The sequence below is a fragment of the Corvus moneduloides genome, chromosome 3 (genome assembly GCF_009650955.1).
Source record: "Corvus moneduloides isolate bCorMon1 chromosome 3, bCorMon1.pri, whole genome shotgun sequence".
In the NCBI taxonomy this organism is placed as follows: Eukaryota; Metazoa; Chordata; class Aves; order Passeriformes; family Corvidae; genus Corvus; species Corvus moneduloides.
The window spans coordinates 87631014-87644376 of NC_045478.1; the positions used below are offsets into that span (position 1 = coordinate 87631014).

Consider the following 13363-nt stretch of genomic DNA (forward strand, 5'->3'; position numbering starts at 1 on the left):
TTAGGCTGTATTAGTGATCTGAAATAAAAAAGACTGAAGGTGACAGATTAATTAACTCGAAAGGGAAAAAAGTTCTTAATAGACTACAGGAATGCTAAACTTAAAATCTTTCCCTCTCCCATCACCAATTAAAAAAAAAGGTTATGATCCTCATAAGTTCCATTAGCTTTCTTTCAAACACTCCATTCAAAATACTTGATAATTTTTAGGAAAAACGAGATAGTGTTTGAACACGTTTCATTCTGAATATGCAGATTCTGTTCTCAGTTCTGCCACAGCTCCTGTATGACTTTCAAAAGGTTCTTCCCCTTAGGGTTTGGCTTCCTCATCTGAAAAGCAATAGATTTCACCTCCATCATGTGCAATGGATCTCCCTGATGTTTGTAAAGCATTTTATGTTTTTGCCCTACCTTGTTTTCCAAAAATGACCTTTGTACTGGCTCATGAACAACCACTGAATTTGATGTGGCTAAAAGTACAAATTGTTAACCCTAAAGCTAAGCTTCTCATAAGTTAAGGAAAAGTATCAAAAAGTTCTTGTAAGTTAAGGAAAAGTATCTTCCCTTGAGCATAGATTAGAAAAAATAATTTAAAATTCTCTGTTAAATGTAGATTATCTATAATATGCAATCCTAAAGAGAAACATCTTTCTCCCATAAAACCACTTATTTGTGTCAAAGAGAAGAAGAATGCAGGACTGTCATTGCAGTTTAGAAGTTTAAAATATTAAAACCATCCAGTTTTCCAAAATAAAGACGCAGCTAAGTCAAATCAGACAGCTATAGTTTCTACATATGGCCCACATTAGGTATCACAGCCAAGCAAAAGGTCTTCTAGTCTGCTGTTAGTCTGATACAACTGAACTATAAATTACTACTATCAAGTTCTATCTACATATTTGTTCTGCATCATCACCTCCAGAAAAAAAATCAACATACTGGTCAGTTTGTAAGAAAGATTGCTTTTCAAACCACAGTTTTTCCTTTGGTCTTGCAGGTGTGGCAGCTGTGCTTATATAAAGGTATACACTAAGAAACCTTGAATGCTAACATTAATGCATAAAATTTATGCTAGAAAGAAGTCTGTAACAGTAAAAACAATTCCAGATTTAAAATGTTATTTAGGTATCTGTTGTCCTGTAAATATACCAGTGTCTTACAAACCTTATTCAAGGTATATTAAAGAGTGATTTTCCAAAATCTTCCTGCCAAACGAATTTCCCATTTGGGGAATTAGAAACCCATCCTTAAGAGTTTCCTTTAACTACAGAATGTACAAGGCAATTTATAATTTAACAAATATTAGAAGATCTTAGAGGAGATATTTGCCTTGACCATCTGTTGTGCATCAAAATATCCTGTCCAGATATGAGTATTGGCACAAACTGCATTTATGCATATTTTTCCTAATGAATAAAGGTCTCAAATAAAAATAAAATTGGGTGCAGCACCCCAAAATCACAGAAAGTACCTGATGGAGACACAGAGGCAGTATCTTTGAATCCATCTGCTCAACCTCTTCACGGAGCAAAGAGAAAAGAGACTGCAACGTTTGCTTTTGTTCTTTTGGATGAAGGTTTTCCTTTACTTCAACAGCACCTTCAGCCTGCACAAAATCTGCATCTGTAATAAAAGTATTTTCCTCCTGGATTGCTGTGGTTCCCACTGTAGAAACTCCTTTAAAAAGGACAAATACTAACGTTAGGATTAAAAAAAAATACATCAAGTTGCTTTTTTTAGGAAATTTCAATATGAACGTTATGAATAAAATCGTAGTATAATACTGGCCTTGTCAAAATTAGTTGTGACAGGTCTGTCTCACTGTCAGCTCACCTACCTGACAGAACACAGTAACATACATCAGATATATGTCTATACTTTTAACTGGGACCCTGCTTTTACTTACGGGGGAAAAAAAAATCAAAACACTTAGACTGAAAGCGTTCCACAAAGTTACTAGTAAGAGACCAGGATGACCTAAAAGTTGTTGAGAATGCAGTTTTGCTCAAAAAGGGCAAATAGCAGGTAGGTGAGGACAGTGTGAATGAGATTCTCAGTTTGCCTCTTTGCTCCTGCCAAAGACCTCATATAAGAAGGTGTCCTGGGGGTGGAGAGACAAGGAAGGAAGGACAATTTGACCAGTTCTTGTTCTTCAGATGATAACACAGTGACTCCTCACAGTAACAACAGGATCTTAAAGGACAGAAAGAAGTAGATGATGACAGTGTGAGATTTGATTGTGGGAGAGAGATGTCTAAGGGGGCTGTCCTGCTGAGTGAAAAGGAAGACCCCTCTAGATAGCTGGATTGTTTGAGAGTCCAGGGAATGCGCCAGTAGTGCTGATCTATGTTGGTAACAATGACACAAGGATGTGTAAACTGAATTTTAGATTTCAGAACTTGCTAAACAGAAAACTAGGTTCTCAATTTTACAATCTCAATCTACATTTCCTGGCAGTTTCCCGTTGTCTCCAGTTTTATAGAAGTCAAAAAAAGTCAGGCATTCAAGAATAATGCAAAACATAACAGTGTAAGAACATTACATGAAAAAAACTTTCTGGGTGCAAATCCCACATCTTATTGTTAGAAATTCAAAACCTGTTGTGTATTTTGATCATGAATATGACAGTTATGAGAAAATGTTAAATGAGATTAAGGAAGAAGTGTAGAGTAGTAGTACTGACAGCAGTAGTGGGAGAAATCAACTACCCATATACTGACTGGATCGGTTTCTAACAAAGATCACAGAATAAAAGCAATAAATTACAGCTTCCTACAAAACACAGCCTTAGGAGCAACCAGAAAACTACAGCTGATTCCAACAGTTAATAAACTTCTTTTTTTTTCTCCATAAAACATTGAATTTGACACACTTGCATAAGACTGAACTTTAAAAAAATCCCATAATTATTTAAAACGATTTAGAGAATTAGGCCACAGAAATGTGCACAATAAACTCCAATAAACTCAAGTTATGATGAGTATTGTTCCCCAGCTACACCCATCTCCTGAAGACCATGTTATCATTTGAAAGACAGAAAGGTGAGGGCACTGTTTCAAGTACCTTTGTGTCCTCAGCTTGGGCACTCGGTTTCAGACCCCCCCACCGTGTTCATGGCCCCTGAAACTCAATAGTGATGATTCAGGTTTAGGATTTAGGGCCCAAGAAAGGTTTAAGATTTAGGGGCTAAGAAAATAGATTGTCCATGGAAGGCTCCACCATTTTACTATTGATTATTTTAAACTCTTTATTAAATAAACTATCCAGTTCAGGAGTACTAAATCTCTGTGGGTGGCTATTTTCACAGGGCTTACTGCCAGAAAAAACATGGGTGTAACTTAACATTGCTTTTTCAATATTAATGCACATCTCTGATTTTCCGGTATTTATTTGGGCTTCCTGTGGGCCAAAAGCAACAGGAGACATAACTAGATGCAAGATACAAAGCAGGAAATACTTCTAGAGATGGAATTAAGGCTGTCTTTAAAAATACAGCTTCCTGTTTAGCACATTATCATGAAACCAGAAAAGAGGGTCCTCATGTTCTGGCAAACCTTTTCTCTCAGAAAAACAACCACAGAAACCAAATGTCACTTCAAACTGCACTTTATTAAGCAGTTAATAATCACCTGTCATATCAAAACATGAACATGGACTGCAACATGCTCAACAGCAACTATCATGAAAAACCTTAATTTTAATGTTATCATGATATTGTTGCTAACATGTCCTTTATAAATTGCATTCTTATTCCTACATATAGTTGAGCTGTCACTCAGAATCAAATTCTGCCCTGAAATTTCTTCTCTGATTCCAAAAGAAAGGCCTTATAGTTATTTGGGTTAATTCAACCTTGTTTGATTTTCAACACAAGATAATACTTGTATTTTAGTAGCACTACAACAAAGAGCTTTTATTGTAACACTTAGTAATGCTATTTTATCATAAAGATGTGATGGGCTAGGATCCCTATTTATTTTTTTCTCTCCATTCTTGAAAACAGCACACAATACTACTTTTTCCAGGAATCAATCTTACTGTCCAAAGCAGATAATTTTTTTTTCTAACTAGATACTGGTATCTTACATATATTTCTGACTTTTTAATAAGGAAGGAGTAAGTTTTTTTACTTTATAAAGCAATGATACTTACTCCACCCTAGAATGGAACCAAAGCCTTTACGAAAATGTATGTGGAAAGACACAGAAGACATCAGTGGCCAGGGCACTAAGTAGGCCCATGGCAAAGAGCCAGATTCAAGTTTTTCTTCTGCCAGGCTCACAAATGTTTCAGCTGACACCTTCTATGCCCAGCTGGGTGTGCCAATGTTTCCCAAGACATGGAGAGAAGCAAACTTTCTCTCAATTTCCGAAACAGTTCACAGAAGCAGCCCCAAGTTTGCCTAAAACCTATCAAATTTTGACACACTTCGTGAATAAAACCCCACATTTTTCAGTGCGTCTCAGGTTTTTTTTCTTCTTTGTCTGTACTGCAAGTATATGAAATGAAGATGCTCTTGCTACCTGCCTGAGAATGAATCAGAGGTGCAAGTATGAGGGATTTGCTATCAAAATAAAATTATGGATGCTGCCCTCAGTTTTTTATGTGAATTTGAATTTTCATACTCAGTAGCACTAGCTTAAGACACCAGGAACAGAAGTTTCTAGTACAGAAAACATATGGCAATATCTTTTTTTAAACATCCTTTAGTACTCAATACCAAATGAAAGCTGTTTCAGACTGATTCATTCAGGAACTATTGAGGAAAAAAGAAAAAAGACCAGCAAGTATTTAAAACCCATTCATTTTTAAAAGAGCTCTTGAGACAAAAGTGTTGGTGGTAAAGATATAACTTTGTCATAGGTTAGCAAGCATAGTCCCGGAAGGGACGTCCTTGCTAAGGGGTGCTTACAGTTTCCTCTGGGAACTGATAGAACCTATCAGCTGGCCAGTTTGAATATGGACAATTCTCTAAGCCACTTAAAGTTGTGACCACCTCTGTGATCCACACTTAAGAATAGGCAAACTCCCCCTCCAAGCTCTCTCTCGTTTCCGGCGCTGGGACAGGTGGCTGCGGGCCCCGTGTGGGCCCCTGCTTGGGCCAGGCCGGGCCGGACCACGGCCATCCTGAAGCCATGGACCTGTTCCAGCCATGGAACCCCCCCCACTGCCTTGCCGTGGGCAGCCGGAGCGGCTCGGCTCTCCCCCCTCTCCACTTCGATAAGAAAAATTCAACATTCCAGCTGCAAAGCTGCAAGGCCGAGGTGAGATTAACCCTTTTATTGCTGTGAAGAGCTGAAACCCTGAGGGAAGAGAGAGAGGAGATGCTTAAAGCTGAAATTCTGTTGTGAAGCTATGATATATCAGAGTATCCCGTTGTAATTTCATGAAGATATGGGGGGTGGAGTGTTCAACTCGTGAGCAGAAGCACCTGCGCTGAGATAGGCAGATGCTGACGCAGCTGTAATTTCATGAGAAGTTTGGACAGGGAGAGATGAACCAGATGAGGACTTTTGCTCCAAATGGGAAAGGAGAAAACCTCAGTCCCTAGAGATGCTCCCAGAGATAGTCCTAACGATGAAGATGAGGAAGACCCTTTGCTCCCAGGGAAGGAGAAGGGCCTCTGTTTTTGTTTCTGAACGGCTCAACCTTAAAATTATACCCCAAAAAACTTCAAGAGTGGACTCTCGAAAGCAGTTGCGGGAAAAGCTGCAAGTCGGGGGAAGGGACTCACACGCAGGCAGAGAGACTCCTCTTCCTAAATGGACTGAACGATATTTGGAAGTGGGCGGCTGTCTCGTTGTGATAATGTTTTCATAGCATGAGCAAGAAGAGACTTCTCTTTCTAAATGGACTGAACAAGGTTATTATGGAAGTGGTAAACAGACTGAACATCTTAAGGGTTGTCTTTTTACATTGTCAGTGGGAGAAGGGAGGAAGGTGGGGGGAGGAGGAGAGTTCTGAAGGTGGTATAATTTTTTTTTTTTCCTTCTTTTAGGTCTGTTAATAAACTTCTTTATATTCTTTCAAGTTTGGTGCCTGTTTTGCATTTCTCCTAATTCTTATCTCACAGCAGATAAACAGTAATGAGTATTTTGGACCAAACCACTACAAACTTTAACTGAGCAAGCCCAAAATCTTGTTTTGTTTGGCACAGAACCCTAAGTAACGTACATTACTTGAATTTTCACATAATCTATCTTATATTAATATATTTTATTTGCTTCAACACCAAATCCATCCCAAACACTCCACTTTCTTCCTTCTTCCACCTTCAAGCTGCTTTAAGAAATAAGTGGAATAATTTACAGAAAAAGCGTATTTTGCAGAATTACCTTGGGCAGAAAAGATTGAGTGCAGGCTACCATGCTATACCATGTTAAGGAATCCTATAATGATTTTACAACATGAAGTTACCAGTTATGCCAGGACTGACCTTTTGAAAAAAGATGAACTCATTTTCAGAGAACGTGGATAATCTGAAGTCCATAGTTACAAAAATATATTGAAACAGATTAAATATAATGAATCACTATGTCTACCACACTTAAAGTTAGTACAATTAATTACAAGGAATAACATTATGAATAATCACCAAAGTTTAAATTCTTCAGTTGAAATGTACATCAATTCTTTGGTCAACAGTCCTCTCTAACCAGACATAATCATAGTACATTCAAAACTACGATGAGTATACAAATAGAATGTGAGAAAAAATTGGGCTCTAGAAGCTATAGACTTGTCAATCCACTCTAATAAGTCTCCTGCAGCATCACGAGGGCTAAAAGGAGGTGCTTTTTCAAACAATAAATAGATGAAATCCTGGAACTACTTACTCCAGGACACCAAAATGGATGCAAAAAGCAACTGTAAGTCAGGTGACAAATTCACTCTAAAGTATTACAGTCTATCAGTTTCCACTTGGGAAAGTCCTGAGATTACTGCAGATGGCAAGCAGAACATGGAAGCAAATGACTACATGTTTGCCTTGTCCTTATACTCTCACCTACAAATACTCTGTTGGCCTCTGTCAGGGGAAGCATTTGGACCTGATGGATCTTCAACTAGATACAGTGATTCTTAATCTTGCATTTCAGTCTACTGATAGCAGAAGCTAGGATCATTTTAGCTTCAACACCTTCCGAGCATATACAGACAGATAATAATCAAACTGTTTATTCTTTACGAACAACTATTTAGAGGGTTTCAAACACATTGCAAGTGTGAGTACTTGCTTCTTCTTCTAAAGTAAAAACATGTTGAGAGTGAAAGACTGGCGTCTCTAATGATCACCAATATTCTGCTGAGTCGCAAGTAAACAAAAATGATTAAAATGTAATTTTCCATATTCCTCATAAATTGCTTTAGTCACTTGCAAGAAGAGGAATATGAACAATAAGCTTTTTAAGTCAAATGTCATTTTTTCTAGAATGGCAACATTTAACAGTAATCCTAACAGGTGTGCTTATAGGGAAAAAGATTCATAAATCTCTTCCTCAGTTATGAATCCAAGTAACTCATCCATGATTTCTCAACAGTTTAAAATAATTTTTTTTAAAAAATCACAACATACATGCCATGCAAGTATTTAGTTTGATATTCCAGCTTGCTTGTGTAGTGCTCTGCTGTCACCCACTCAGGAATCTTCCACTCTAGTTTGATTATTCTCTCCTTTAACTCTGAGTTGGTATAAAGACAAGAAAGCTAGTTTGGATCTTTAATGTAGAGGGTGTAATGAGGTATTCAGGAATCATTTAAAATAGCTAGTGCTGGAAATTAAATGGAAGATTGCCACTAAAATAATGACATTTGCAACATCAAGATATTGTGACACAGTCAGCTGCATTTTGTGAAAACAGAAGAATCATCAAGTGAGAGTATTGAAAAAGCTAAATGTATATTTTTCTTTTCTAGATTTTGCCTATTTGTACAAGATATGGAATGCAAGGCTTCCTTCCTTTCCTGTCTTCACCTATTCTATAATCCCTTAAAATCATAATCAGTTTTCAAATTAGGTCACAAAAGACTTGCCATTTATGAGGAAAACTGTATTTTAAAATTATTTATTTTAAAATGCATGGAATAAAAGCACACGTGAATCAGCTGTGCTTTCAAAGAAAGCTATGCATGAAACATACTGATTTTAATTAATATATACAGCACTATGACACATAAGCTTTAGGATGTATGGCAAAAACCTAATATAACCCATCATGTTACAGTAAATCCTACTCCTTCAAAAAGGGATGAAGGATCTCAAAAAAGAACATGCAATAAACATTAACATTTTCCTTATCCAACTCATATCCAAAAGATCTAAAGAAAAAGTAACATTGAAAATTGGTAAGAACACATTTTTTAAATTTGTCACCCAAAACACACAACCTAGGACGATCTGGTAAGCTTTGAAAAATGTAAGTAAATTTTACAACAGCAGGCCAAGATCAAACTATGTGGTACTCATAACAAGATTCCAAATCTTGACATGAGATCAAGACACCAAAATCTTGCACTCAACCATGATGTTCAAATGAACAAAACCATAATGCCAGAATTTCTGTCTATTTTGATTTGGAAGCCAGCCCCATTTCCATACTGACACTGTGTACCTCCCCCTACCTGCGTTTATTTGATGTGTTACATTTGCTACATAGCCACTGTTTAAATACAGAAGGTGAAAACATTTAGAGTTGAATCTGATTGAAGACTATTAGGAGTTCTGGAAAAAAAAAGTAAACAAACCAAAAAGCTGCCAAACCTTTAGTGAAATGCTAAAAATAATTAGTACAACAACTAAATTATATTTCTTATTAATTCACAGACCTAAACTACAGTGTTACTTCTGAAGTAAACAGAACAAAAAAAATGTAAATGAAGTACCTTTAGATTTTTTACTGGAGCTTCTTTTGCTTCTTGGACTTCTTTTTCCACCTGGCTGTTTTTCTGTAATGGGCTTTTCCTCCAGCTGAGGGTCCATATGGACATTTACAGATCTTCTCTCAGTCTCACTTTCCTTACAGCTTGGGATCCAGTCTCCACTGTCCATATTCTCATTATTATTGATGTTATCCTGTTCACCTTTATCCTGTCGTCCCATAGCAATGCTACTACTGGTCAGAACTTCATTCCCATCACTGTCAAGTTGATTTTCATTTTCATCAGCTGAAGGAATCAAATGATATACCAAACTTTCTACCCTATAGTTAGCAGGAACACTGTCCTTTGAGTCTATTTGCAGATCATTTGGTGGAAAGTCTCTGTCATCCATTAGAGCGTTACTTGTTGAACCACTTAATCTCCTTCCAGATATTTTTAGACCTAAAATATAAAACGGAACAAAGCATTTATAATATGCATACTATAATAGATAAATAATGCTAATGCCAGCCAATAAAGATTCACATTAGCCAAGTGATACAGCTTTTCTGTATGGGGAATTTCTTTCATTCATTGACCCATTTAAAGTCTTAAAGCCAGGGATATTTACATACAAAAAAAATCTAGAAAGTTATTTTTTTATCCAATTATAATTGTTCCAGTTACCTGAGCAAAAGCACAGCTGATCTTTACAGCAGTGCTCCCAGTGTTATAGCTGAGGAAATGAGAAAAACAAAAAGATAAACAGAAGCCACCCCATGTCCCCCTCCCCCCCCCCCCTTTAAATCCATGGCTAAAACAAAAGCATTGTTGTCACATAAGATCATAGTTTGCCTGAAATAAAAATAAACCAGGGAGGAATAAAAGTAGAACAACCCTTAATTCTGTCAGTGATAGTATCAGATCAAACTTGCAGATAGATTAACTGCGTTATAAGACTTAGATGGAAGTAGAACCTGCTTACTGACTCAATTGTCACATTATTTTCAAGAAAACATTCAACATGTCTTCAGTATACACAGAAGCAGATGGTTTGTTGATAAAAAACCTAATCCCCCACCTACCCTCAGCAGGAGTCAATTTTCCCTTTTTGCGAAGATGCAACTCCAATCAATGCTGCAATTAGACACATTCATGGGAACAAAGAAAGAGTAACTTAACAGAAGACCTACATGTTACAGGATCATTATTGTATCTGCTCCTATCTTTAGCCTTTAGAAGCACGGCAATACTGCTGTTCAATTTAGCAACAATATACCTGAAATACAGCTCCATTATGTACATCTCACTAGATTTAGTTCACATTTTAAATAGTGCAGCCAAGAATCAGCAAGCACTCTTGTATTACAGAAGAGCTTAGGTAAGCCTCCCACAGCAGCTACCTATACTTTCCTTCAAATGAAAATACGTTTTAGGCTACCTGTTTTCAACAGGCTTTCTTAACTCTTGGCATACACAAGTTGAGTAAATTAAATACACACTTGCTAAATATGCAAGATAATCTTTCATTTTAGTTGCTAGAAGAATTAAAATTGCAGACAAATGGAAAAAAAAATCAAAAGAATATGTAGGCTTTCCTTCATACACAGAAACATATTTCTGGTAAAGATTACTGAAGAGATTTTCCCCAAATCATTCCTTCATAAACTTTGTACCTGCAAAAAGGACTGAGAAAAAAAAAGAAAAGAAAAAGAAAAGATCACTCCTGCTTTAGGGATAAGAAGGAGGATTTAGGGAGCTACAGGCTGCTCTGCCTCACCTCAGTCCTTGGAAGGTAATACAGCAAGTTAGCCCAGAAAGCATTTTCAAATACATGAAGGATAAGAAGGTCATCAGGAGCAGTCAGCATGGATTTATGATGGGTAAGTGGTGCTTCTACAAAGAGCTGACTTGCTCAGCAGAGGAAAGGGGAGTAATGGATGCGATTCCCTGTGACTGTGGTGAGGCTTTTCACACTGTCTCCAATAATATGCTCACAGACAACCATACAAAGCACAGGCCTGATTAAATAGACAGTGAGGAGTTCCAGAGAAGCACACAGAGGGCAACAAGCCACCACTAGCTGGGCAACACAAAAACAAAAGCCAGCACCACCCAGGACAACTCCATCTCTGCTTCCAACATGAAGAACTTGCTAACCACTTCCAGCCATACCAGTCTAACAAAAATTACAGCCTACCCTAAAACATACAAGCAGCACCAGGGAAGGGTTAGACTGGACATTAGGAAGCATTTCTTTACTAAGGGTGTGGTCAAACACTGGAACAGGCTTCCTAGAGAGGCGGTCAGTGCCCCAAGCCCGTCTATGAGGCACTTGGACAATGCTCTTTACAACATACTTTAACTTTCGGTCAGTCCTGAGTTGCTCAGGTATTTGGACTAGGTGATAACTGTAGGTCCCTTCCAATGGAAATATTCTATCCCAGACTAGAAGAATAATGCATTATACATTAGAGATGTAAGTTGCATTTTCCTTTGTCAGCCACATTAGATGATAATCGGTTTTCCTTGAACACCAGAAAGACAAAGGGAACTCTAGAGGAGATACTGAGAAGTTATCTGGAGAATGCATCTGTTCACTAGACGGATGCTCCTTAATCAAGCCATTTTCTCTCAAAGAAAGTTAAACACAAAACAAAAGGTTAAGGGGAGAACAAAACTTTAATCAGACCATAAAGAATCAGAACTAGAAGGTATTGTGATAGACACCCACACTACAGTTATGTTGATTTATTGATAACTGTTCTAAAGCACTAAAAAAATAATCCCAAACATGACGTTATATTTGAAAGGTTCAGATTTTACTCTTTCTGCCATATGAAATAATAACTACTGCTGCTTTCCCTAGCTCATCGATCAAATGATGCATCAAAAGAGGTTGAAGTAAATTGCCCAAACCCAATACGGAATTAGTTTTAACAGCAATAATTAAAAATCAGGATGTCCTACCACCACTGTCTTGCTTCTGTCCGTAGAAAACAGTTTATCCTTTCAACAGCCAGCAAAGGGAAAGAGAAATATGAATGCATTTGAACAAGGCATTTCCTATTTGATTGTGAAAAATGAGAAAAGATGCTTGTGACAAGTGATATTTTCTGTAGAGGAAGCTAACATTCTGATGGAAAATGTTAACTCACTTCCTCTGAACATTTGGCTAAAATGATAGTCTGTTTCTAGCTGAGAAGCTGGAGAGCACAACATTTCTTGGTTTATTGCCTGAAACTCAGTATTTCTCCAAATAAAAGTAGCCCTGAAAATCTATTCCTTTCTACAACCCTTAGGACTCCTTAGAGAATGAAAATCCAAAAAGAGCTAGTTCAAAGAATTTAGAACAGGCTTGCCCTTGATCTTTTAAATGGATTTCCCCTCCCACCCTGATGAAACTTTTTACCTTCTTCATTTTTCAGTGCTGCTATTTGCAGTTTCTTTTGAGTTCACCAAGGCACTAGGCAGGTATCAAAGTGAATCTAAATCCTGTGAGAATGAACTCTAGCTCTGTCTAAAAACACACATAGAAACACTTATTTATAAACAAAAATGGAATTTAAATCCCTCATGATTTAAACTATATTTAAAAGGCCGTTAACCTGCAGTTCCTCTATTTACTGTTTTGCCACTAAATTGAATCGTAAACACAAACAACATGTTTAAAAACAATGTTTGTTTCTTCATAGGCCCATCTGTCCTCCCTTCACTGGTTGCTCAAAATTGAAATAAAAACTAACACTGAACAGAACTGTGCTGACCTTTGTTAAAAGGTACCAGTGAATAAATGTGCTTCAGTTGCCACACAGATTCATACAGTTGGCACATGTTATCATGGAGATTATAGCACAAATGAAAAATAAAATGGAAAATATTTGCCAGGTGGCTAAAAGAAAAAGTCTGTATTGAAGAAATTAGTTGCATGCTTGTTTGCTTTAGGACAAACAGTATGTACATTAGAGAAATGGCCCTCACTTGTATTTTAGGTCAAATTCAGTTTTAAAAGGCCCATGCTCATCAGTGTTCTCTATCATGTACTTCATACAACTTAATAGAATTTTGACAACTTTTTCAGTTGCTCGCTTTTTTCCATCTATCCTTACTATGCAAATATAACCTTAAATACAGCTGTTTGGATTGTGTTTTTTGAATTAAAAAAAAAAAAATGTAGTAAGAAAGTAAGTAAAAAAGTTTCATCTGACCTGGCACAGATGAAATTTGAAGAGGACATTAAAACAAAACCAAACCACAAACACCACCAGCCCCCCTCCAGCCCCCCTAAACCCTCATACTAACACAGCTCCTTCATCCTGGACAGCTGGGGGTGGTTTGTGAATGTTTCCTGAACATACAGTGTAGTATTTCATTTACTGATCTAGGACATATCTTACAGAACAATCAAGATCATAACATTGTTTCTTCTAACATTCAAAAAGTTACATCAAATTGGTTTTTTATTCCATTTGATTACCTTCATATAGCTCCTATGCCAAAGACACTAT

General features: G+C 37.1%; 1 protein-coding gene across 4 annotated transcripts in view; it reads right to left on the reverse strand.

Moving 5' to 3' along the window:
• CNST (consortin, connexin sorting protein) overlaps positions 1-13363 on the reverse strand; it is a 58617-nt gene that overhangs the window by 35341 nt on the left and 9913 nt on the right. For all 4 annotated transcript variants that reach the window (XM_032102622.1, XM_032102625.1, XM_032102624.1 and 1 more), the window contains 2 exons: positions 8880-9317; positions 1471-1676 (listed from right to left, as the gene is read on the reverse strand). In XM_032102622.1, the coding sequence (XP_031958513.1) occupies positions 1471-1676; positions 8880-9317 (644 nt within the window). The remainder of the gene's footprint in view (positions 1-1470; positions 1677-8879; positions 9318-13363) is intronic.